The sequence below is a fragment of the Dendrobates tinctorius genome, unplaced genomic scaffold (genome assembly GCF_039654945.1).
Source record: "Dendrobates tinctorius isolate UK_male_01 unplaced genomic scaffold, ASM3965494v1 ptg000396l, whole genome shotgun sequence".
In the NCBI taxonomy this organism is placed as follows: domain Eukaryota; kingdom Metazoa; phylum Chordata; class Amphibia; order Anura; family Dendrobatidae; genus Dendrobates; species Dendrobates tinctorius.
Genome location: NW_027362062.1, coordinates 3,770,270 through 3,797,122, shown reverse-complemented (window position 1 = coordinate 3,797,122; position 26,853 = coordinate 3,770,270). Strand labels below are relative to the sequence as shown.

Below are 26,853 nucleotides of genomic sequence, written 5' to 3'. Positions count from 1 at the left end.
TGACAAGGGACTGCTTGTATGCGCTGAAGTGCTCAGTAGAATGGGTTCTCTTGCATCTCCGCTCAGCGGCCCTGGAAACCCGTCTCAGTTCTTTGGTCAGCCAGGGCTGCCTGTTGATTGTACGAGTTTTGCTGTGCGTGAGGGGGGCAGCCGAATCAAGTGTTGCTGTTATTGTGGTGTTATAAAAAGTGGCAGCAGCATCTGTGTCATGAAGGGAAGCCATGTCTGTAAGAGAGAAGGGACTCAGAGAGTGATTGTAAATTGAGGTGTTTGAGATTCCTGCGAGGGTGAGCGAGTTTATGGAGCGGGGGTTGCGCAGTAGGAGAGGAGAGGGAAGAGAATGTCAGTAGGTTGTGGTCAGACAGGGGGAGGGGTGAGTTATTGAAATTAGTGAGGGAACAGAGACGGGTGAAGATAAGGTCCAGAGTGTGACCATCTTTGTGAGTGGCCGCAGAGGACCATTGAGTGAGGCCAAGGGAAGCCGTGAGCGATAGAAGTTTAGAGGCCGCTGGGGTGGAAGTGTCAATGGGGATGTTGAAGTCACCCATGATGATGGTGGGGATGTCAGCAGAAAGGAAATGGAGTAGCCAGGTGGTGAAGTGGTCAAGAAAGGTGGAGATGGCTAGTTCTGGGGGGCAGTAGATGACAGCCAGTTGGAGGGGGAATAGATGCGGACGGAGTGCACCTCGAACGAGGGAAGAGTAGCGGAGGGTGGCAAAGGAGCAGGTATCGGAGAGGAGCAAGCCAACTCCTCCACCACGTTTGTTGCTGGGGCGAGGGGTGTGAGAGAGATGGAATCCGCCATAGGAAAGCGCAGCTGGAGAGGCTGTGTCAGAGGGAGTGAGCCAGGTTTCAGTGATGGCGAGGAAGGAGAGTTTGTTGGTGATAAAGAGGTCATGGATAAACGATAGCTTGTTGCAGAGAGCGTGCGTTCCACAGTGCTCCAGGTATATAGACATTGACTGGACAGTTACAGCCACCTCATCAATAAATCTATATACACTTTTATTTCAATAAAACACAGATCTGATAACAGAACCATGGATCTTACACCATTCATATAAAAAGCTGCAATATCCGCCCTAAGCACCGACCTCTCCCAGATGTAAGTAACAGGCACCACTACCATCAGGTTATTTCTTGTATGCAGATTACAATGTTGCTCTGTCAATCAATGTATCCCTTGTACAGGAGACCAGTTTTCCAGAAGGGAGGTAGATTTCCTTTAGACATTCACTTTTACAGCATTTAAGAATGATGCAATTGTGCAAGAACAGGTTTCCAAAAGAGACACACCTAAAAACTATGATAAAGTGCACTTCACTTAGAATGTGTTTACCGTCACGTTCCACATCTGATCACCATTGTAAACTGGAAGGTCCCAGTATTAGGGTTGATCAAATAGCTTTGGATAAATGCTTATCCGAATAGCTGCATTGGGAAACTGGATACCTGGAGCGCTCCCGATAATCAGCTGTTTGGCGTCGCGGCTGCATATGTCGCGGCTGTGTGACAGTGCATGCATGGAAGCCTGTTAGTTGTGACTGTGACACAGCCGCGACACGTGCAGCTGCGGGGCCAAACAGCTGATTATCGGGAACGCTCCAGGTTCCTGATGCAGCTATAGCTATTCGAATAACCGCTATTCGATGAACCCTACCCAGTATATAACAAACATTCACGGAAAACCAGTCCATCATATCCCAGCAGCAATGGTTTCCCGGCTTCATTACTTAGAAGTGACCTGTATGTGATAGGACTCCAGATCCGCAGACAATACATAGTCTGGTGCGTTACTCATAAGGTCGTGGCCTCGGAAGGATTTAGGGAAAGCGATGACATCCCGTATACTCTGCGCTCCAACAATAACTGAAATGAGACGATCTAATCCTAAAGATAGAGGAAGAGAACGCAGTTATTGTATGGGTTAAGATAGTTGCAACCATCAAACAAATGACTGCAACAACTACAGACAAATATAACAATAGTTTGGAGCAAGAGCACAAACCGTTAAGTAGTTGGAATTAATCTTTGTAACCAGCTCCAAAGATCTCACATTCACACCAGGATTTTTTTTTTTTTTAAAGAGGAGAACAGAATACAACTCTGTAGTGTGACTTCAGCAATTATTTGGGAAAGACGTTCCTGACCTCAGCAGGTGGGATCCATTGCTGTTACGAATCCCAAATGTATGGTTCTTCCACAGACCCTTAACCCCTTAGCGACAGAGCCAGTTTGCAGCTTAATGACCAGGCCAATTTTTACAATTCTGACCACTGTCCCTTTATGAGGTTATAACTCTGGAACGCTTTAATGGATCCCGCTGATTCTAAGGCTAGTTTCACACTAGCGTTTGAGTGCAGCGACGGCCTTTTTGACGGTGCGCCGACGCAACCAAACTGCAGCAGGTTGCGTTTGGCGCAGGTCGGCGCACCGTCAAAAGGACGCATGCGCCGCCAAACGCATACTGCGCACGGCCTGCGACCCCTGTGATAAAGATAGGGGACGCAGGGCGCATGCAGCGTCATGTGCCGGTGGGCGGAGCTACCGGCGGGGGCGCGGCAGGGCTTAGCGGCGGCCGTGCGCAGGCCCTCGCTGCGCTCATAAACGCTAGTGTGAAACTAGCCTAAGACTTTTTTCGTGACATATTGTACTTCATGTTAGTGGTAAAATTTCTTCGATAAGTCTTGTGTTTATTGATGAAAAAAATGGAAATATGGCGAAAATTTTGCAATTTTAAAACTTTAAATTTTTATGCCCTCAAATCAGAGTGATGTGTCACACAAATTTCTTAATAAATAACATTTCCCACATGTCTACTTTACATCAGCACAATTTTGGAAGCAAAATTTTTTTTTGTTAGGAAGTTATAAGGGTTAAAAGTTGACCAGCGATTTCTCATTTTTACAACAAAATTTACAAAACCATTTTTTTTAGGGACCACATCATATTTAAAGTCATTTTGAGGGGTGTACATGACAGAAAATACCCAAAAGTGGCACCATTCTAAACACTAGACCCCTCAAGGTGCTCAAAACCACATTCAAGAAGTTTATTAACCCTTTAAGTGCTTCACAGGAACTAAAGCAATGTGGAAGGAAAAAATTAATATTTAACTTTTTTTTGCAAAAAATTTACTTCAGAACCAATTTTTTTTATTTTCACAAGTGTTAAAAGAGAAAATCAACCACAAAATTTGTTGTACAATTTCTCCTGAATACGCCGATACCCTATATGTGGGGGTAAACCACTATTTCAGCACACGGCAGAGCTCGCAAGGGATGGAGCGCCGTTTGACTTTTTCAACGCAGAATTGGCTGGAATTGAGATCGGATGCCATGTTGCGTTCGGAGAGCCCTTAATGTGCCTAAACAGTGGAAACCTCCAACAAGTGACCCCATTTTGGAAACTAGACCCATTAAGGAACTTATCTAGATGTGTGGTGAGCACTTTGAACCCCCAAGGGCTTCACAGAAGTTTATAACGTAGAGCTGTGAAAATAAGAAATCTATTTTTTTCCACAAAGATGATCTTTTCGCCCCCAAATTTTTATTTTTTACAAGGGTAACAGGAGAAATCATACCCGCACAGTTGTTATGCGATTTGTCCTGAGTACGCCGATACCCCATATGTGGGGGGAAACCACTGTTTGGGCGCATGGGAGAGCTCGGAAGGGAAGGAGTGCCATTTTGGAATGCAGACTTTGATGGAATGGTCTGCGGGCATCATGTTGCGCTTGCAGAGCCCCTGATGGGCCTAAACAGTGGAAACCCCCAGAAGTGACCCCATTTTGGAAATTAGACCCCCTAAGGAACTTATCTAGATGTGTGGTGAGCACTTTGAACCCCCAAGCGCTTCACAAAAGTTTATAAACGCAGAGCCGTGAAAATAAAAAGTCTTTTTTTATTTCCACAAAAGTGATTTTTTTAGACCCCAATTTTTAGACCCCCAAAGTTGGCAAATAGTGGAAACCCCTCAATTCTTGCTCCAACCCTAACCCCAACACACCCCTAACCCTAATCCCAACCCTAATCCCTAATTCTAACCCTAATTCTAACCCTAGTCGTGACCCGAGCCCTAACCCTAGCCCTAGCACAACCCTAACCCTAGCCCAAACCCTAACCCTAGCCCTAACCCTACCCTAACCCTAATGGAAAACTGAAAAAAAAAATATTTTCTTTATTTCATTATATTGGCCTATATAAGGGAGTGATAAACGGGGGGGTTATGTACTATTTTTTTTATTTTGATCACTATGATCGTTTATCATAGTGATCAAAATAATGAATGGAATCTGCCAGCCGGAGCCAGCAGATTCCCGGCTGGCGCACTGCGCATGCGCCCGCCATTTTCAAGATGGCGGCGCCCATCGGAGGATGCCGGCGGGACGTGGGACCACCGGGAGGGGACGGAGGGCCACGGAGAGGTACCGGGGGGGGATCGGGGACCCTATTTCTCTCTCCTCTGATGTGCGATCACATCAGAGGAGAGAGAAATTAAATGTAAAATCGCGGCTTTTTTTTTTTTTTTTTTTTGCGGTCGCCGTTATAGGGTTAATAACGGCGATCGCAAAAGCGGGGGTCGGTAAAAACCGACCGATTCATGTTCTCTGGGGTCTCGGCTACCCCTGGCAGCCGAGACCCCGGAGAAAATCCGACACTGGGGGGCGCTATTCACTTAAATCACAGCGCCGTGAATTAACGGCGCTGTGGTTTTAGTACCCTTAATTACCGCCGTTAAAAGGCGTATCGGCGGTCGTTAAGGGGTTAAAGAGACTGTCCGCTACTTTTAGGGCTTGTGCACAGGATCGATTTCCTCGTGCGTAGTTTTCCTGGTGAGCGCTCGTAAATATATCATTTTCTATGGGGCTGTGTTTATGTCTGGTGGTCCAAGGAGAAAAAAAATAAAAGTGATGTCCATTTTTTATCCATGTGTCCGGATCAAAATTGGCAACATACGGATCAGTGGAAAAAAAAAATTGGACTGCTTCGAGTACGGTTCAATTTTCACGGACTAAAATTATAGAAAGTTGGATTTTTTTTTATTCCATATATGAAATAAAACTGATGCTAAAGTCTGATCAGAATAAATCGGTCAGTTATTCTCAAAGGTGAGAAAAAAGGGTCGTATGACCCTACCCCAATACTGACTGCCTATCCTAGGAATAGGCTTTCCTTATAAGATTGGTGGGGGTCCAGCAACGATCAGCTGGTATCGCTTCCATCGGCACCTGATGATCGGTGATGTGTGCTGGGCCTCCACCAATTTTATACTGATGACCTATACAAATTAGAGGTCATCAATATAAAAGTAGCAGACAATCCTTTACAGTCTCATCTACACGTCAAAACATTTCCTCTGTATATTTGGTTATTAAAAAAAGTTACCAAATCTGTATGTATGAGAACCCCATGTTAGGGTTAACTAACCCTGGCGAGTGGGAATAAAGATCTCATGGCCCTGGACAATTACCTAACGCGATGCCACCATGAGGGGGCGCTCCAGATTCCAGCGCTTCTAGGAGGTGTGATAGGAGAGTCGCATCTTCCTGCAGAAACATGGAGACGTTGTAGGCGAATAAATATCATTTATAGAAGTAAAAGTTGAGGAATAAAAAAATGCCCCAGTCGCCAGTGTGAAAACTGCAAGATTTCTCATTTTTATTTTTTTTTTTAATAAAGATCGTGATAAATAACACAAAAGCCTGAAGGATTTTAAGGCGAATCCAAAAATCCTCTTTTTTTTCTGACAACATATTTCTTTAATAGGAAAATCTCTGACCTTTAGGACGTCTTGAAGAACCCAACGCTGAAATTCTGAGTTGTGAATACGTATCGAGCCACCTCCAACTTCATTTCCATTTAGGACCAGGTCGTAATGTTGACTGCGAGCCTGAAAAATAAAGAATCAGTGAACAAAATGGCTGCTTCCATAAGCGTCAGATGCCATATACAGAGGACTGTCACGGAAAGAAGGATCAGGCATATTGGATTTCAACATGTCCGATCACATGGGAGATAATAGTAAAACCTCTGGTGACGACTTGAGAACACAGGCAAGGCCGGTCATAATTTGGGGTTGGCTTTAATAAGACAGGCACTCCATGACTTTTGGGGGGTCCATGCGGGTGAGGGGCTAGCCACAGACCGCTCTACCTTGGCTGGCTCTCGGTACAGCAGCTCCATGTCATCTGGGTGGGGAGCAGTGAATGGATGATGAGCAGATTCCAGCTCCTCCGGATTCTCTTCTTTCGGGAGAAAGAGTGGAAAGTCAACTACCCACAAGAAGTGGAAGGTGTTGGGGTCACGGAGTTGTACCCCACATTCTTCTAGTCGAGAGGCAACTTCAAGGCGCAGCTTCCCTAAAGCAGTGCACTGCGGGAGATAAATGATACACAATCCATTGCCTTTCTCTGCCTTGAACCATGTCACCAGTTACAGGTGGCAGTAATACAGAGCCGGCACTCACGACTGCATGATGTGGGCCCGCCGCCAGCAGGAGGAGATCTTCAGCCTTGGCCCCAGAGTGATCTGCAAGAGCTTTCTGAAGATCTTCAGTGAGATTCTTCCCAAGAGAAGATCTCCAGGATCCATCAGCTCTAACTGTAACCGGCAGGACCTCCTGTAATAAGAATATACGGTAATAATGTAATGGCTGTACACATGGAGAAAGACGTAGCATGAGAATTGCATCAACACCACTAGGGGGTGCTCACAATACAGTTTAAAGGGAACCTGTCACCCCCTCCAGGCGTTTTTAAGTAAAAGAGCCACCTTGTGCAGCACTAATACTGCATTCTGTCAAGGTGGCTCTTTTATTTAGCGTCCCTTCCACCGCAGAAATAATCGTTTATAAAATTGGTCAAAAATACCTGAAGTTTGACCGGGGGGCAGGTCGTTCGCCCTCTGACAGACGCCTCGCATACATCAGTCATTTCTTCCTGGAGTCTTTGCTCCGCCTCCTCAGCGTTCTTTTGAAATCTTGATGCCTGCGCTGTACTATATTTTTTGGGGCATGCACAGTTAGCGCTGTACGAGTTCTGAGATCACATCCTGGCCTTCCTATCCCGCCTGCGTGGACGTGCGGCCAGAGATCCCGCCATGCAGTCGCTTATGATTTATTCACACTGTGGGGCTGGGAATCTAGGGCAGTGTGAATAAATCATAAGCGACTGCGGGGCGGGATCTCTCTGGCCGTGCGATATGAAGGCCGGGATGTGATCTCAGAGCTCGGGCACGTCGAGCAGCGCTAAATGCGCATGCCCACAAAACTATAGTACAGCGCAGGCGCCAGTATTTCAAAAGAACACTGAGGAGACGGCGCCAAATACGAAATAAGTGAAGTATGTGAGGCGTCTGTGTCCAGGGGGGAAAGACCTGCCCCCTGTCAAATTTCAGGTATTTTTGAACAATTTTATAAACGATAATTTCTGTGGTGGAAGGGACACTAAAAGAGCCACCTTGACAGAATGCAGCATTAGTGCTGCACAAGGTGGCTCGTTTACTTAAAAACGCCTGGGGGGGGGGTGACAGGTTCCCTTTAAGCATTAGTCTCAATAATAAAACCGTATATAACATATTAAAGGGAATCTGTCCTTAAATGCTTACTATGGAATATGAGAGTAGTATAATGTAGGGACAAAGACTCTGATTCCAGCGATGTATCACTTACTGGGCTGCTCAGAGTACTTTTGATAGAATCCCTGTTTTCTCTGCTGTAGCTGTAGTAGTTGTCAGAATCTCCGCCCACACCCCTGATTGGCAGCTTTCTGTGTACACTGCCAGCAAGCTGCCAATCAGAGGTGGGGGTGTGGCTGGACCAGGAGGCATGAGACAAATCGTCCTCTAGTGAATTTCATGCGGATAAAACATGGATTGTATTGAAACTACAGAAGTGCCACATTCCTGGAATCGGGCTCTCTGCCCGTACATTATGCTGGTCTCACATTCAACAGCAAAAAACTGCTGAAAAATTCCCTTTAAAAAAAAATGCAAATGCCGTAAAACAGGTCAAGAATGTTTAATTTGACTGACAAGATTGTCTATTTATACAGATTTAGAGGTTATTAACAGCACGTACAGGGTAGCCCATTACTATACCTGCTTATACTGGTCCCTGATCATCTGCAATATTGAATCCAATGCTTTTCCCTTTAGATAAATCTGTAAGAATAAAAAAAGACAGGGATCAAAACATAAAATATGAACGCAGCATTACACAGTGTGAACGCACGACTGCGTGATACAGAAATTATACAGGACGGCAGTGCGTTTCTACCAATGGAACTTCGGAAACTAAGGTCACTGAAGGGCTGATCCCTGTGACTGCAGACATATGTGGGTTAGTTATCAATTTATTATGTCTGCTGAAATCGGTAATCTTGTCATGTCACACTGGCCCCTATTTTGTTTTTTTATACACTCATACTTGCTGTATTTTCAGGAAGAGTTTTCAGCAGGCTCCTTATCATCAAAGGCAGGATTACATGCACAGGCAGCAGCTCTATACACAACTGATGACACAGGAACAGGATACACCAATCACAATATGTAATGTCACAGCTCTCCTGCTCCTCCTTCCTTCACAGTGACCTTTGCACGCGCTCATTAGATGTTTCTACAGTCATGGCCAAAAGTTTTGAGAATGACACAAATATTAATTTTTACAAAGTCTACTGTTTCATTTTTTCTAATGGCAATTTGCATATACTCCAGAATGTTATAAAGAGTGATCAGCTTAACAGCAATTACTTGCAAAGTCAATATTTGCCTAGAAAATGAACTTTATCCCCCAAAACACATTTCAACATCATTGCAGCCCTGCCTTATAAGGACCAGCTAACATCGTTTCAGTGATTGCGCCATTAACACAGGTGTGGGTGTTGATGAGGACAGGGCTGGAGATCAATCTGTCATGATTAAGTAAGAATGACACCACTGGACACTTTAAAAGGAGGCTGGTGCTTGGCATCATTGTTTCTCTTCTGTTAACCATGGTTATCTCTAAAGAAACACGTGCAGTCATCATTGCACTGCTCAAAAATGGCCTAACAGGGAAGAGTATCGCAGCTAGAAAGATTGCACCTCAGTCAACAATCTATCGCATCATCAAGAACTTCAAGGAGAGAGGTTCCCTTGTTGCCAAAAAGGCTCCAGAGCGCCCAAGAAAGACCAGCAAGCGCCAGGACCATCTCTTAAAAGTGTTTCAGCTGCGGGATGGGGCTACCAGCAGTGCAGAGCTTGCTCAGGAATGGCAGCAGGCAGGTGTGAGTGCATCTGCACGCACTGTGAGGCGGAGACTCTTGGAGCAAGGCCTGGTCTCAAGGAGGGCAGCAAAGAAGCCACTTCTCTCCGGGAAAAACATCATGGACAGACTGATATTCTGCAAGAGGTACAGGGAGTGGACTGCTGAGGACTGGGGTAAAGTCATTTTCTCTGATGAATCGCCTTTTCGATTGTTTGGGACATCTGGAAAACGGCTTATTCGGAGAAGACCAAGTGAGCGCTACCACCAGTCTTGTCTCATGCCAACTGTCAAGCATCCTGAAACCATTCATGAGTGGGGTTGCTTCTCAGCCAAGAGAATGGGCTCTCTCTCAGTCTTGCCTAAAAACACAGCCATGAATAAAGAATGGTACCAGAATGTCCTCCAAGAGCAACTTCTCCCAACTGTCCAAGAGCAGTTTGGCGATCAACAATGCCTTTTTCAACATGATAGAGCACCTTGCCATAAAGCAAAGGTGATAACTAAATGGCTCAGGGAACAAAACATAGAGATTTTGGGACCATGGCCTGGAAACTCCCCAGATCTTAATCCTATTGAGAACTTGTGGTCAATCATCAAGAGACGGGTGGACAAACAAAAACCTTCAAATTCAGACAAAATAAAAGCATTGATTTTGCAAGAATGGACTGCTATCAGTCAGGATTTGATCCAGAAGTTGATTGAGAGCATGCCAGGGAGAATTGCTGAGGTCCTGAAGAAGAAGGGTCAACACTGCAAATATTGACTTGCTGCATTAACTCATTCTAACTGTCAATATAACCTTTTGTTACTCATAATATGATTGCAATTATATTTCTGTATGTGATAAAAACATCTGACAAACACACATAAAAACCAGAGGCCAGCAGATCATGTGAAAATATAATATTTGTGTCATTCTCAAAACTTTTGGCCATGACTCTATATTAAAGACTGGGAAGAAAGTCCCAAATAAGCTCACAAGTGCAAGAGCTTGGCCTGTGCTTAACTCTCCAGCCATTTTTTCCCCTCGCGCCGCTTCCGGCCTCCTGTCTGTAACCGACATGCGACTCTTCTCTATGACCTGCTCCCCGACCCGAGATCTAGGGCAGGTGTTGTTATTCCCGGGAGTGCTCCTAAAGACCTCACATCTACTTCTCAAAAGAGGGCTACAGATAGGAAACAACCAGAGGAAGCTGTAGAGCTGAGTGTTTCCACTTCTTAGGTCACTCTTATACAGGTCATTATATTAAGGCCGTGATGACACATGCGAGAAACTCGGCCGAGTCTTGAATGTTAATACCCGGCACTGCCGCCGGCACTCGGGAGAGGAGCGTGCGGCTTCATGTATTGCTATGCGACCGCACGCTCCACTCCTGAGTGCTGGGTATTAAGATGCGAAACTTGTCCGAGTTTCTTGCATGTGTGATCCCGGCCTAAAAGGCATGGTCCCATGTCATAAGAAAATTGTTCCAGAGGCTCTGGAAAAAAAAACCTGCAGAGCTCAGCGATTGACTGCAGCGCTGTCGATGTGACTTCGTTGCTGCACACAATCCTTTAAAAAAAAAACGTACACCTAATGAACACAAACATGGCTTCTCCGCCGTGGCGGACTCACCGCTCCTTCTGGGATTCTTATGGCTTTCACACATCCCTGGGGTTTAATGAGAGCTTCTTCTATAAATCCCAAAGACAAGGTCCTGATCTGCGCGGTCACATCGGTGATCTGGTGAAGAAAATACCGCTCAAAGGGCTGTTATATGAGGAATCCTCCATTATAAGGCTCATCTCGGGCATTGTGCAGGACATTCATCCATGGCTCCTGCAGGATAACATGTGTATGATACACACCAATACTGTTCGGTCGGACCATGTTATATCCATAGAACCAGCACAGTCCGATGAATCAGGACCTGGATAGTCAGGGTGGCCATTGGATGAGGGTGGTCCTATTATTTTATAGGTCCGCAGCCATTTCTATGACTGCTTACATTATCAGTGTGGCATAAGCGCACCACGTTACCTTCATTTGGAAGCGAGTGTCGGGCTTATCTACTCCATAGCTGCTCATGGCCTCCGCGTAGGACATCACTGGGAATGGATCAGGTAGAGTTCCTTTTTCTTCAGGCCATGAGTACCGCAATAAGCCCTCCACCAGCCTCTGGATCCCCAACTGGTCCACAAAAGACATTTCAATATCAACCTAAGGAACAAAAAATGCCAGACACATTAGATGCACAAAAAGTTCAGTAACTTACTTTAAAAAAAAAAAAACTTTTCTAAGCAGTAGACTGTGAATCATAAAGGGGAGAACACAAGGAGTAAGACAGATTACTGAATTACTGAATTAATACTGCCCAGACACAACCGTTACATCAGCGGGAGCTTCTCACAACCTTAGGCCCCGTTCACATTGCAGTTCGGAGTTCACAGTAACATTAGATTTGGAGGTAAAAATTAAAGCGCTCAGAGCCATTTGTGCTGCCGAAATGATGGACACCAAAATGGGACCCATCAGCAGGTCATGATTGAGGTCTGTGGGACGGTGTTCAGCGATGTATTCAGCGAGGCATCACTGCTTCCATTACAGACAGAAAGGACGACGCACGTGTGAACCGGGACGAAGGTGAAGAGCAACCTCCAAACTGTCCACGGGCGACAGATGTGAAGGAAAACACGGATCAGCATGTTCGAGGTCAATGCCCAATGCCAGGAGATAAGCGGGTGTCAGTGGAGTCACCCTTTACCCACTGCAAAAATGACATTAGAAGTGACAGGTGGTGAATGAACATTATTAAAGGGGTATTCTGGTCACAGTAAGTTATTACTGACCCTCGGGATAGGGGATAAATTCTAGATTTGTAGGGGTCCAGTTGCTCAAACTCCCACAAAAGGGAACCTGTTGTCCCCTTTCCGAATGATAGTGCAGTGCACAAGCTCGACCGCCGCGGCATTCTATCACTATGGCAACGCGGGGGAAAGCAGAGTGCTGTTGCGGTAATTGGTGGGGGTCTCCGCGGCAGGACCACCAGCCCTGTAGATATAGGTAATAACTTACTGTAACAGGAATACCCCTTTAACGTCTCCCACTCACTGCAGTGCATGTGGCCATTATGTAATACGCAGTATATCAATTTATATCACTTGTAGCCTTGTATCATTTACCTGCGTGAATTCCGGCTGTCGATCCGGTCTCGACCCTTCATCTCGATAACAACGCGCTACCTGGAAGTATCTAACAATGCATTATATTATTTTATTTGCATCTGTACCAATGAAATCCTACAGAACATTCAATGTAAGACTACAAGAGAGAGAACATGGAGGCACCAGGGATAGAAAACACCGACACCCCGCAATCCTGGAGGCAGATTTAATATTGGGTATAACTTTTTATGCAAATTTCCATTTAATTTGTTTAGACAAAGGTTCATCCAAATCCAATGAACATATCTATAATAAGACACCAGGGGGCGCTTCAGCGCATTTCTATAATCATACACCAGAGGGCGCTTCAGGGTATTTCCATAATCAGACACCAGGGGTAGCTTCAGCTTATTTCTATAATCAGACACCAGGGGGCGCTTCAGCGCATTTCTATAATCAGACACCAGGGGGCGCTTCAGCGCATTTCTATAATCAGACACCAGGGGGCGCTTCAGCTCATTTCTATAATCAGACACCAGGGGGCGCTTCAGGGTATTTCCATAATCAGATACCAGGGGGGCTTCAGTGCATTTCTATAATCAGACTTCAGGGGGCGATTCAGCTCATTTCTATAATCAGACACCAGGGGGCGCTTCGGCTCATTTCTATAATCAGACACCAGGGGGGGCTTCAGCACATTTCTATAATCAGACACCAGGGGGCGCTTCAGCACATTTCTTTTTATGCAAATTTCCATTTCATTTGTTTTGACAAAGGTTCATCCAAATCCAATTAACATTTCTATAATCAGACACCAGGGGGCGCTTCAGCGCATTTCCATAATCAGACTCCAGGGGGCGCTTCAGCGCGTTTCTATAATCAGACACCGGGGGGGCTTCAGCGCATTTCTATAATCAGACTCCAGGGGGCGCTTCAGGGTATTTCTATAATCAGACACCAGGGGGCGCTTCAGCGCATTTCTATAATCAGACTCCAGGGGGCGCTTCAGGGTATTTCTATAATCAGACACCAGGGGGCGCTTCAGCACATTTCTTTTTATGCAAATTTCCATTTCATTTGTTTTGACAAAGGTTCATCCAAATCCAATTAACATTTCTATAATCAGACACCAGGGGGCGCTTCAGCGCATTTCCATAATCAGACTCCAGGGGGCGCTTCAGCGCGTTTCTATAATCAGACACCGGGGGGGCTTCAGCGCATTTCTATAATCAGACTCCAGGGGGCGCTTCAGGGTATTTCTATAATCAGACACCGGGGGGGCTTCAGCGCATTTCTATAATCAGACTCCAGGGGGCGCTTCAGGGTATTTCTATAATCAGACACCAGGGGGCACTTCAGCGCATTTCTATAATCAGACACCGGGGGGGCTTCAGCGCATTTCTATAATCAGACACAAGGGGGAGCTTCAGCTCATTTCTATAATCAGACACAAGGGGGCGCTTCAGCACATTTCTATAATCAGACACCAGAGGGCGCTTCAGGGTATTTCCATAATCAGACACCAGGGGGCGCTTCAGCACATTTCTATATTCAGATACCAGGAGGCGCTTCAGCTCATTTCTATAATCAGACACCAGGGGGCGCTTCAGCGCATTTCTATAATCAGACTTCAGGGGGCGCTTCAGCGCATTTCTATAATCAGACACCAGGGGGCGCTTCAGGGTATTTCCATAATCAGACACCAGGGGGGGCTTCAGCGCATTTCTATAATCAGACTTCAGGGGGCGCATCAGCTCATTTCTATAATCAGACACCAGGGGGCGCTTCAGCGCATTTCTATAATCAGATTTCAGGGGGCGCTTCAGCACATTTCTATAATCAGACACCAGGGGGCGCTTCAGCACATTTCTTTTTATGCAAATTTCCATTTCATTTGTTTTGACAAAGGTTCATCCAAATCCAATTAACATTTCTATAATCAGACACCAGGGGGTGCTTCAGCGCATTTCTATAATCAGATTTCAGGGGGCGCTTCAGCGCATTTCTATAATCAGACACCAGGGGGTGCTTCAGCGCATTTCTATAATCAGATTTCAGGGGGCGCTTCAGCGCATTTCTATAATCAGACACCAGGGGGGGCTTCAGCGCATTTCTATAATCAGACACCAGGGGGGGCTTCAGGGTATTTCCATAATCAGACACCAGGGGGCGCCTCAGCGCATTTCTATAATCAGACACCAGGGGGGGGGGCTTCAGCGCATTTCTATAATCAGACTCCAGGGGGCGCTTCAGGGTATTTCTATAATCAGACACCAGGGGGCGCTTCAGGGTATTTCTATAATGAGACACCAGGGGGCGCTTCAGCGCAATTCTATAATCAGACTCCAGGGGGCGCTTCAGCTCATTTCTATAATCAGACAGGGGGGGCTTTAGGGTATTTCCATAATCAGACACCAGGGGGCGCTTCAGCGCATTTCTATAATCAGACACCAGGGGCACTTCAGCGCATCTCTATAATCAGACACCAGGGGGGGGCTTTAGGGTATTTCCATAAACAGACACCAGGGGGCGCTTCAGCGCATTTCTATAATCAGACACCAGGGGACGCTTCAGCGCATTTCTATAATCAGACACCGGGGGGCTTCAGCGCATTTCTATAATCAGACACCAGGGGGCGCTTCAGAACATTTCTATAATCAGACACCAGGGGGAGCTTCAGCACATTTCTATAATCAGACACCAGGGGGCGCTTCAGCTCATTTCTATAATCAGACACCAGGGGGCGCTTCAGCTCATTTCTATAATCAGACACTAGGGGGGGCTTCAGGGTATTTTTATAATCAGACACCAGGGGGCGCTTCAGCGCATTTCTATAATCAGACACCAGGGGGTGCTTCAGCTCATTTCTATAATCAGACACCAGGGGGCGCTTCAGCGCATTTCTATAATCAGACACCAGGGGGGCTTCAGCGCATTTCTATAATCAGACACCAGGGGGGGCTTCAGGGTATTTCCATAATCAGACACCAGGGGGCGCTTCAGCGCATTTCTATAATCAGACACCAGGGGGGGCTTCAGCGCATTTCTATAATCAGACACCAGGGGGGGCTTCAGGGTATTTCCATAATCAGACACCAGGGGGTGCTTCAGCGCATTTCTATAATCAGACACCAGGGGGGGGCTTCAGCGCATTTCTATAATCAGACTCCAGGGGGCACTTCAGGGTATTTCTATAATGAGACACCAGGGGGCGCTTCAGCGCATTTCTATAATCAGACTCCAGGGGGCGCTTCAGCTCATTTCTATAATCAGACACCAGGGGGCGCTTCAGCTCATTTCTATAATCAGACACCAGGGGGAGCTTCAGCGCATTTCTATAATCAGACACCAGGGGCACTTCAGCGCATTTCTATAATCAGACACCAGGGGGGGCTTTAGGGTATTTCCATAATCAGACACCAGGGGGCGCTTCAGCGCATTTCTATAATCAGACACCAGGGGGCGCTTCAGCGCATTTCTATAATCAGACACCGGGGGGGCTTCAGCGCATTTCTATAATCAGACCCCAGGGGGCGCTTCAGAACATTTCTATAATCAGACACCAGGGGGAGCTTGAGCACATTTCTATAATCAGACACCAGGGGACGCTTCAGCTCATTTCTATAATCAGACACCAGGGGGCACTTCAGCTCATTTCTATAATCAGACACCAGGGGGCGCTTCAGCTCATTTCTATAATCAGACACTAGGGGGAGCTTCAGCACATTTCTATAATCAGACACCAGGAGGCGCTTCAGCTCATTTCTATAATCAGACACCAGGGGGGGCTTCAGGGTATTTCCATAATCAGACACCAGGGGGCGCTTCAACGCATTTCTATAATCAGACACCAGGGGGGGCTTCAGCGCATTTCTATAATCAGACACCAGGGGGGGCTTCAGGTTATTTCCATAATCAGACACCAGGGGGCGCTTCAGCGCATTTCTATAATCAGACTCCAGGGGGCGCTTCAGCGCATTTCTATAATCAGACTCCAGGGGGCGCTTCAGGGTATTTCTATAATCAGACACCAGGGGGCGCTTCAGCTCATTTCTATAATCAGACACCAGGGGGGGCTTCAGCGCATTTCTATAATCAGACACCAGGGGCACTTCAGCACATTTCTATAATCAGACACCAGGGGGGGCTTTAGGGTATTTCCATAATCAGACACCAGGGGGCGCTTCAGCGCATTTCTATAATCAGACACCAGGGGGAGCTTCAGCTCATTTCTATAATCAGACACCAGGGGCACTTCAGCACATTTCTATATTCAGACACCAGGGGGGGCTTTAGGGTATTTCCATAATCAGACACCAGGGGGCGCTTCAGCGCATTTCTATAATCAGACACCAGGGGGGCTTCAGCGCATTTCTATAATCAGACACCAGGGGGCGCTTCAGAACATTTCTATAATCAGACACCAGGGGGCGCTTCAGCTCATTTCTATAATCAGACACTAGGGGGCGCTTCAGCTCATTTCTATAATCAGACACCAGGGGGCGCTTCAGGGTATTTCCATAATCAGACCCCAGGGGGCTTCAGGGCATTTCTATAATCAGACACCAGGGAGGCTTCAGCGCATTTCTATAATCAGACACCAGGGGGGCTTCAGCGCATTTCTATAATCAGACACCAGGGGGCGTTTCAGCTCATTTCTATAATCAGACACCAGGGGGCGCTTCAGCTCATTTCTATAATCAGACACCAGGGGGCGCTTCAGGGTATTTCCATAATCAGACCCCAGGGGGGCTTCAGGGCATTTCTATAATCAGACACCAGGGGGCGCTTCAGCACAATTCTATAATCAGACACCAGGGGGCGCTTCAGCTCATTTCTATAATCAAACACCAGGGGGCGCTTCAGCACATTTCTATAATCAAACACCAGGGGGCGCTTCAGCTCATTTCTATAATCAGACACCAGGGGGCGCTTCAGCACATTTCTATAATCAGACAACAGGGGGTGCTTCAGGGTATTTCTATAATCAGACACCAGGGGGCGCTTCAGCACATTTCTATAATCAGACACCAGGGGGGCTTCAGGGCATTTCTATAATCAGACACCAGGGGGCGCTTCAGCACAATTCTATAATCAGACACCAGGGGGCGCTTCAGCTCATTTCTATAATCAAACACCAGGGGGCGCTTCAGCACATTTCTATAATCAGACACCAGGGGGCGCGTCAGGGTATTTCTATAATCAGACACCAGGGGGCGCTTCAGGGTATTTCTATAATCAGACACCAGGGGGGCGCTTCAGCTCATTTCTATAACCAGACACCAGGGGGCGCTTCAGCACATTTCTATAATCAGACACCAGGGGGGCTTCAGCTCATTTCTATAATCGGACACCAGGGGGCGCTTCAGCTCATTTCTATAATCAGACACCAGGGGGGGCTTCAGCACATTTCTATAATCAGACACCAGGGGGCGCATCAGCTCATTTGTATAATCAGACACCAGGGGGCGCTTCAGTGCATTTAGCACATCAGAATTTATTGTTGGTGCGTTTATATAATGCCGGATCACCCCTCTACGCCCCGTCTGTACATACAATCCTCTTACCTGTCCAGGCCACCGACCATAAGCAGCTGCTTGAACTGCTGTGGGCTCTGGGGTAAGGAGTAGAACTTTCCAGGCTCCTGTGTCGGCACCAAGAATTCCTTTGCTCCCTGAAACAAACAGAACACATGACTGATACGCCACATTCCCGGGGTTTGCACCTGTCCGTGCACCGCCATCACCGCCCTGAGAAGTGACAGGCGCTCTTACCTCACTCCCTTATTCATGGTAGGGAATTGCTAGTTAAGCCGTTCCCGAGCTCTATGAATCCACACTAGTTACATACAAAACAGATGCATAAAAGCCTCTGTGCGATATACAGGGTTGTCTGGAGGGGAACGACCCGGCTCTGCGTGCTCTACAGAACCGGACAGAGATCTCCAGGACGTTACTGTAGGAAGCCTCGTACCGCGGGCAGATAATGCATCTGCACACGAGGAGTCACTCAGCTTCCACATGCTGGCAATTATGTGTCATTGTCACTTATCAGGCGCCTCTGGGATTCGAACCGGGGTCTCCAGCGTTCTAATCATTCACAAACAGCAGGATATAACCACACAGCCATTGCTGAAGTCTCCTGGGCACGTACATACCCCGGGAGTTTTCTTGAACAGGGTGGGAGTCTCCACATCCATAAAGCCTAAAACAAAAGGATTGGTCAAAGCTTCACATTAGCATATCAAGAACACATACTGTGCAAATACAATACTAAAAAGGCAGGGACAGATGACACTTTTTTTTTTCTTGACCCCAATTGAGAAAATTGCTGTTATTTAAATTTAAAATGATGTCCCACTTGGCTATTCCAGGCTGCGTCTTTGCACAATGCTGACTGCAGAATGAGTTAACTGAGGATCCGTCAGTGAGCTTGTTCTCATGGAGAGATTGTACCGTAATTCTTATCCGTTTTACAGTTTGGCTCAACTCTGATGTGATCTGTGGTCACAAATCTGAACATCATTAAAAAAACAGGTAAGAAATTATTATTGATACATTGAATAACTCAACTTAACCTAACCTTTCAAAATGTCCATTTTCAGTTTTTGACAAGAACTCTCATTATTAACAATGTTATAATATATCTCGTTTTTGCATGACAATATATAACAGTTTAAGAGAAAAAAAAAAGATAATTACTACCTCTCCATCAGAACAAGCTCACTGATGGTATCTCAGTTAACTTAATCTGCAGTCAGCAATGTTCAAGAAGTCAACAGAAACTGTAAAAGCCAAATGGTGCAACATTTTGAATTAGATTCTTTTTTAAAAAAAAAAAGTCTGTCTTAGAGGACTTACTGAAATGCGTCTGTTTCTTGCTAAAATCATATTTTTGCAACTGGATTTCAGCATTTTAGTCTTCTACAGCTTCTATGTATCACTGTACACAGACGCATGCAGAATAAGTTAGGAGTGAATCTATCAGCGACCTTGCCCTGATGGAAGGATCTGGTAACTTCTATGCCGATTTATACTGTTCAAGATCACATTAGAAGATGGCTCAGGAGAACTCTGCCATCAGAGTGAGCTCACTGACGGATTCACTGGTACTGTAAGTGCTTTGCACTGTGATACAAAGAGGCTGTAGAAAACAAATCGTGCAACATTTTTAATACAAACTTACTGAAGAATTAAATGTTTAAATTAAAATAAACGAAAACTTCCTTGTACATTTGGTGTCTGGAGGGGAACGATCCGGCTCTGCGTGCTCTACAGAACCAGACAGAGATCTCCAGGACGTTACTGTAGGAAGCCTCGTACCGCGGGCAGACACTGCACCTGCACACGAGGAGTCACTCGGCTTCCACATGCTGGTAATTATGTGTTACTGTCATGGCCGTGACTCTGGGAGTCGATGAGAAGCATCTCCGGGTCTCTCGGCAATGGTGCACGGACAGAACGAGCTCTAGTACAGCGGGCAGCCTGCCTATCTTTGTTCTGCAGCACAGACGTCACGCGTGGCCCTTACCGTGCTGATTGCACAGATACTCCCTCATCCTCATGACCATGGTAGACCGGAGTCTGAGGTTGTACTGGAGCTGGGCGCTGCGCAGGTCCAGGTATCGGTACTGCATTCTCAGCAACTCCGATTTCTAAAAGAAAAAAACAATGGGTCGATTACATCCTTTGGTGCCGGAGTGTGAGAAATCAGCACAGAAATATTATGTATATCGTAAGGGAACATTTACAGAGACAATGAACCTTCACAGAGTCTTTAATCTCAAACGGCAGCTTCCTGCAGGCGTTCAGGACGCGGACCTCCTTGGCTTCAACTTCAATCGCTCCTGTGGCCATTTTCTAAAAAAAATTAAAAAATGAGGCAAATGTCAGCGGATTGTACAGTGATAAGAGTTACCGCTCATCATTTATGGTATATACTATATGAACAGAAGTATGTGCCCCCCCCATTACACCACAGGAGCTTCTCTGACCTTTCTCGGCCCCTTTACAGATATAATGGCTCCCGCTCTTCTGGGAAGGATTTCTACAAGATTTTGGGTTGTCTCGGTGGGATTCTGCCCCTTTATCCAGAGGAGAATTTGTGAGGTCAGACCCTGATGCTGGGGGGAGTCCAGCTTCACAATCTCCAGTCTAGGTCATCTCAAAGTTGTTGGAAGGGGCTGAGGTCCGGGCTCTGTGCTGCCGCTCCTGTTCTTCCACCAAACTCCTTCAATCATGACTGTATGGACCCTGTGCACTGGGCACAGTCATGGGGAGCGGAAAAGAGCCTTCGCTAGACTATTCCCACAAAAATGGAAGCCAAAATGTCTTGTTAAAAGATTAGTTTCCCTTCACTGGAACTGAAGGGCCGAACCCTGAAATATAAACTGGACAGATGGCACAATGGGATCAGGCAGGTAACGTTCTCCCAATAGTCGCCAAACCCATTCTCCTTCATCAGACGCCAGATAGAGAAGTGTGATGCAGCACTGCACAGAACACGTCTCCTCCAGAGTCCAGTGGTGGCGGCTTTACACCACTGCATCTGACGCTCGGCATTGTGCTTGGTGATGTAAGGCTGCATGCAGCCGCTTGGCCATGAAGCTCCCCGTGGTGTGCAGTATTTGTGCTGATATTATACCAGAGGAGGTCTGGACGGTGCAGTTATGGGGTCAGCAGAGCGTTGGTGACTTTTCTGCCCTCTGCTCCTCATCACTCGGCCCCCCACTCTGTAGTGTTATGGGGTCCCCACTTCGTGGCCGAGTTGCTGCAGTTTCTTCCACTTCTCAATGATATCACTCACAGAAGATGAGGGAAGGTTTAGAAGGAAGAAACGTCATGATTGGACTTGTTACCCCGGTGGTTCCTATTACAGGACCGCACTGGTATCAGTGAGCTCTGCACCACCGGCCAGTCGAATGTTATACACCGGGGGCCATGGGACCAGATGAAGAACCTACATTCAATGATTAGGACACACAGGCTAGTACTTTTCTCCACATAAGGTCTGTATTATTGTCAGTATATTCTCACCAGATTATCTTGGCCCGATGGTCGGAGTATGACTGTCCCTTTTACCAACAGCACAGACTCTAACGGGACTGCACTCATCTTTTCTTTTAGCCGGGAACCATCCTAGTAACACAAAGCACAGAAACCCAGAGGAGTGAGTAATAACGAGAACTATCCGAGACGCTGGAACTTACACTGGCTACTTCATCACTGCAGTAATTTAGCCCTTAGAAAAGTTTTGAGAGAGTAATATGTGCAGGTTTCTGGTCTGAAGGCTTTGCGCTTTAGGAGGGGTGCGAGTTAATTTATTTTTTCCCCAAATTGTAGCATAACAATTTTTTTTTTGAGTATACACGATACCAGGTTATCCCACACATCACTGCTGGAGAGAAGCCGCTTCTATTATCGGCTGCACCAGATCAGGAGTCACTCCATCTCGTGGACAATAGGATTTGAGTGATGGGGCTGAGCTACTGAGCAAGTGTGACCACCAGACTGGTCGCCTTTGGTGGACATTCTAAAAAGAACACCAGGGGGCGCTAGAACAAGTGTGCAACTACAACACCTAGAATATTTTTTGCAATGATTGAAAATAAGCATGTCTAAAAGAGGAATGTAACACTGACATGGGACAATCGCATCAAACGCTGGTCCAGTACTTAGGTACTTATAGCCTGTCCTTTATATTTGAGCTATAGTTTTGTTCTTCTATCAATCTTTATGTGGCGGACGACTCCTTTAATGATAATCATCTATTGTTTCCAGAGTCCATCACTTACTGCATCAGAAGGAAGAACAACCTGGATCAGTCCGTGAGAATCTCTGAGCACTAGAAATAGATCGTGTCTGCAAAAGAAATACAGAACAGAAAGCAAAACTATAAGCAAAATAACTATCAAAAACATAAAATACTCTGCTGCCTCACCTCTGATACTGGAGCCATCCGCACAACGTCACCTCCTGCCCCACATGAGCCGGGCGCACCTCACCGCACGTGTGAGAACGGAAGGCGAAGCTGCTGAAATCTGGTAGAAATATTAAAAAAGGTTATATACATATATACACACACATATAGTCAGTTTATTATCACACGTCCATTACCGGAGGTCCTGGGGGTCTGGTGACTTGTGGGGATATTCCCAGCGTTGCTCCGATGTGCTACACACAATGTTCTGATCGCCGGTCGTCTCCGTAAGAAGCTGCAGCTCACAAACAGTTTCACACCGGTACGAAGAGCCATTATCTGTTCAGTGCGGAGTCCTGCCCTATAAAACAATAGAATGAGTCCTGGATCATACGAAGGATGACGCACATACGAGGAAGACTCCTCATCATGAAATGACAGGTGAGTCCATGGACAGAGCTTAAAGGGAGAGAGGTCATTGTACAATACGCTGTAATTATATAGAATTCTCTCATAGTTCTCTTGCCTCAATCTCTGGATCCATACACATACATACACACACAGGTGTGTAAAAAATGCTCCACAATAATAAATCTATATAAAATAGAAGTGCTACTAGTTTATTTTTATCAGTGAACAAAACAGAAAGTGAATGAACAAAAGAGAAATATCCCATCAATATTTGGTGTCACCGCCCTTTGTTTTCATCGGTTCTTCTAGTTACTCACACACAGTTTTGGAAGGAACTCGGCTGGGAGGTTGTTCCAAACATCTTAGAGCACCGACCACAGACACCAAATATCGATGGGATTTACATTTCTCTTTTGTTCATTCACAAACTATTATCATTTCTGTTTTCCAAAGTATTTTTACTTTGCAGCATCCCTAAAGCTTACAGTACAGTGAGAAATATATATGGGAACATATGGGAGAAGGAAATAACGCACCACACCAGTGCTATGTGGCTGCAAGATCTGAGAATGAAACCCAGCAACCACCTAGAGCAAGAACCAGTCACCATTACAGAAGCAGACATCCAACAGCGGGTCAAGAACATGAAGAGCTGGACAGGACCTGGCCCAGACATGATCCACACCTACCGGCTAAAGAAATGAACAGCGGTGCATGAATGCATGGCAAAGCAGATGAACCAACTGCTAGAAGAAGGCCACCACCCAGCTTGGCTAACACAAGGAAGAACAGTGCTGATCATGAAGAATCCTTATAAAGGAACAGTTCCATCCACTACCGGCCAATAACCTGCCTTACAACAACATGGAAGCTCCTGTCAGGCATCATAGCCGCCAAGCTACAGAACCATATGAACCAGTACATGAATCCAGCTCAGACAGTCATTGGGACCGACACCAGAGGCTCTAAGCACCAGCTCCTAGTAGATAGAGCAGTCGCATAAGACTCAAGGTCCAGACAGACCAATCTCAGCGCCGCCTGGATTGACTACAGGAAAGCCTATGACTCAATGCCACACACATGGATCTGTGAATGCTTGGCCCTCTACAATGTCAACAGGAAATTAAGACCCTTCCTCAGAAACTCAGTGAGGCTATGGAGAACAACACTGGAAGTCAACTCAAGACAACTAGCACAAGTGACCATCAAATGCGGCATATACCAAGGTGATGCACTGTCCCCATTGCTGTTCTGCATAGGCTTGAACCCCCTCAGTCAGATAATTACAGAGTCTGGCTATGGATACAAGTTCAAGGGTGGAAGCACCATCAGCCACCTCTTCTACATGGATGATATCAAGCTGTATGCGAAAACGAATGAGACATCGATTCACTGATCCACCTGACAAGGATCTACAGCGAAGACATCGGGATGTCCTTCGGACTGGAGAAGTGCGGCCGGTTGGTAATAAAGATAGGCAAGATAGTCAATACTGATGGTGTGGAATTACCAGCAGGGCACATAGCAGATGTACAGACATTCTACAAGCAGGGCTGCCACTAGGAATTTCTGGGCCCTATACTGGCAAACGTTTTGGGACCCCCTTGAAACTCCACTCAGGCTCCACCCCTCAAACCTTCCACAGTCCCACCACCCTCTCTTGGAAAAACTCCACTTCTGCACCACATCCTCACCAGTCACACATTTACAGTTCCCATCACCACATACAGTGGGTGCCTTGCGAAAGTATTTGGCCCCCTGGAACTTTTCAACCTTTTCCCACATATCATGCTTCAAACATAAAGATATCAAATGTAAATTTTTGGTGAAGAATCAACAACAAGTGGGACACAATTTTGAAGTTGAACGAAATTTATTGGTTATTTTAAATTTTTGCGGAAAGTCAAAAAATGAAAAGCGGGGTGTGCAATATTATTCGGCCCCTTTACTTTCAGTGCAGCTAACTCACTCCAGAAGTTCATTGTGGATCTCTGAATGATCCAATGTTGTCCTAAATGACTAATGATGATAAATATAATCCACCTGTGTGTAATCAAGTCTCCGTATAAATGCACCTGCTCTGTGATAGTCTCAGGGTTCTGTTGGAAGCACAGAAAGCATCATGAAGACCAAGGAACACAACAGGCAGGTCCCTGATACTGTTGTGGAGAAGTTTAAAGCCGGATTTGGATATAAAATTATTTCCGATCTTTAAACATCCTAAGGAGCACTGTGCAAGCGATCATATTGAAATGGAAGGAGTATCATACCACTGCAAATCTACCAAGACCCGGCCGTCCCTCTAAACTTTCATCTCAAACATGGAGAAGACTGATCAGAGATGCAGCCAAGAGGCCCATGATCACTCTGGATGAACTGCAGAGATCTACAGCTGAGGTGGGACAGTCTGTCCATAGGACAACTATCAGTCGTACTACACTGCACAAATCTGGCCTTTATGGAAGAGTGGCAAGAAGAAAGCCATTTCTCAAAGATATCCATAAACAGTGTCATTTAAAGTTTGCAACAAGCCACCTGGGAAGTCAGATGAAACCAAAATCAAACTTTTTGGCAACAATGCCAAATGATATGTATGGCGCAAAGGCAACACAGCTCATCACCCTGAACACACCATCCCCACTGTCAAACAATCAATAGTGGTGGAGAATGAAAGGGCAAAAATCCTGTGGGACTTCAAGATCCAGACAGATAAGCAGGTGTTGGCTAACCAACCAGACATTGTGATAGTAGACAAGGAGCAGAAGACAGCAATGATAATAGATGTGGCAGTGCCCAGTGACAGCAACATCAGAAAGAAGGAATATGAGAAGCTGGAGAAATACCAGGTCCTCAAAGGAGAACTGGAGAAGATGTGGAAGGTGAAGGCAGCAGTGATTCCAGTGGTGATAGGAGCACTTGGAGCTGTGACCCCTAAGGCCGGTTTCACATTTGTGTTAAAGGCCGCAGCGTCGGCCTGCGCACGGCCGCCGCTAAGCCCCGCCTCCTGCTGCACCTCCGCCGGTAGCTCCGCCTCCGAGCGCATTACGCTGCATGCGTCCCCTATCTTTATCACTGCTAAAATGCATACTGCGCACGGCCTGCGTCCTTTTGACGGTGCGCCGACCAGCGCCAAACGCAACCTGTTTGCAATTTGGTTGAGCTCAGCGCACCGTCAAAAGGACGCAGGCGCCGCCAAACGCATACTGCGCACGGCCTCCGTCCTCAGTGATAACGATAGGGGACGCATGCAGCGTCATGCGCCAGGAGGCGGAGCTACCGGCGGAGGCGCGGCAGGGCTTAGCGACGGCTGTGTGCAGGCCGACGCTGCGGCCTTTAACGCAAATGTGAAACCGGCCTAAGATGGAAGAATGGCTACAACAGATCCCAGGAGTAACATCTGTGCTCTCTGTCCAGAAAAGAGCAATACTGGGAACATCCAAGATCCTGCACAGAACCCTCAAACTCCCAGGCCTGAGAATGAGGAAGGGCAACAAAGACCACCCCCAGTGACGGTGAGACACATATATATATATACACACATTATTTTTTTTCCAGCCACTACACCTCACAAAAAAAATGGAATAAAAAACCAGGGATCAGAAGCCCCAAAGTGGTAACCATATAAACTACAGCCGGTACCCCGAAAACTAAGATCTGAAACAAATATTGACTGAAAAGCAAATAAGAAAATAAAAAGTTATCGCTTTTATAAGGGAAGAAGGACATTACGTCCAGGATGAGGACACCGTGGTCTCTGCTAATAACAGCGTCCCTCTGTGCACTGGCTGTACTTGGTATTGCGAGTGAACAGAGCCGAGCTGCAGTGCTGCACACAACCTGTGCTCGGAGGGGGCGGGCTCTCTTTAACATGTAAAAAGAAGCATAAAATACCAGAAGCGAGCGGCGCCCTCCCGCACTCACCTTTCACATGGCGCTGGGCGAGTGGGTGTCCTTGTGTGAAGCCAAACGTGAACCGGACCAAGGCGCAATCAAACCTGCTAGAACGCGAGCAGTCACGTGACCCATTAGACCCAAACGCATTTCAGTCAGGGCATTCGCAGCGGCCATGTTTACTGAGGGCGCAAAGGCAACGCGTTCTTTGGATTTGGTTTGCGTTCCAAGCCTCGTCTTTAC

The 26,853-nt window shown here is 46.5% G+C and overlaps 1 protein-coding gene and 2 non-coding genes across 4 annotated transcripts; all 3 read right to left on the bottom strand.

Moving 5' to 3' along the window:
- Positions 1-983: 983 nt before the first annotated feature.
- On the bottom strand, positions 984-26,811 carry DARS2 (aspartyl-tRNA synthetase 2, mitochondrial). Of its 2 annotated transcripts, XM_073563624.1 has the most exons (18): positions 26,641-26,808; positions 22,506-22,669; positions 22,330-22,429; positions 22,184-22,250; positions 21,426-21,527; positions 20,154-20,249; positions 19,921-20,044; positions 18,548-18,594; positions 17,958-18,064; positions 12,409-12,478; positions 11,267-11,446; positions 10,862-10,969; positions 8,100-8,162; positions 6,469-6,621; positions 6,156-6,374; positions 5,782-5,892; positions 5,473-5,548; positions 984-1,890 (listed from the first exon to the last, which is right to left on the bottom strand). In XM_073563624.1, the coding sequence occupies exons 2-18, from the start codon at positions 22,642-22,644 to the stop codon at positions 1,730-1,732; spliced, it is 1,923 nt and encodes a 640-aa protein (XP_073419725.1). In that variant the 5' UTR covers positions 22,645-22,669; positions 26,641-26,808; the 3' UTR covers positions 984-1,729. The 2 variants fall into 2 exon arrangements, with proteins under 2 accessions (XP_073419725.1, XP_073419726.1); XM_073563625.1 differs by lacking the exon at positions 5,473-5,548 and having other exon boundaries at positions 1,769-1,890; positions 26,641-26,811.
- On the bottom strand, positions 18,278-18,411 carry LOC141076332 (small Cajal body-specific RNA 3). Its single transcript, XR_012227464.1, has one exon.
- On the bottom strand, positions 19,627-19,760 carry LOC141076331 (small Cajal body-specific RNA 3). The gene has a single exon (XR_012227463.1).
- Positions 26,812-26,853: the final 42 nt, after the last annotated feature.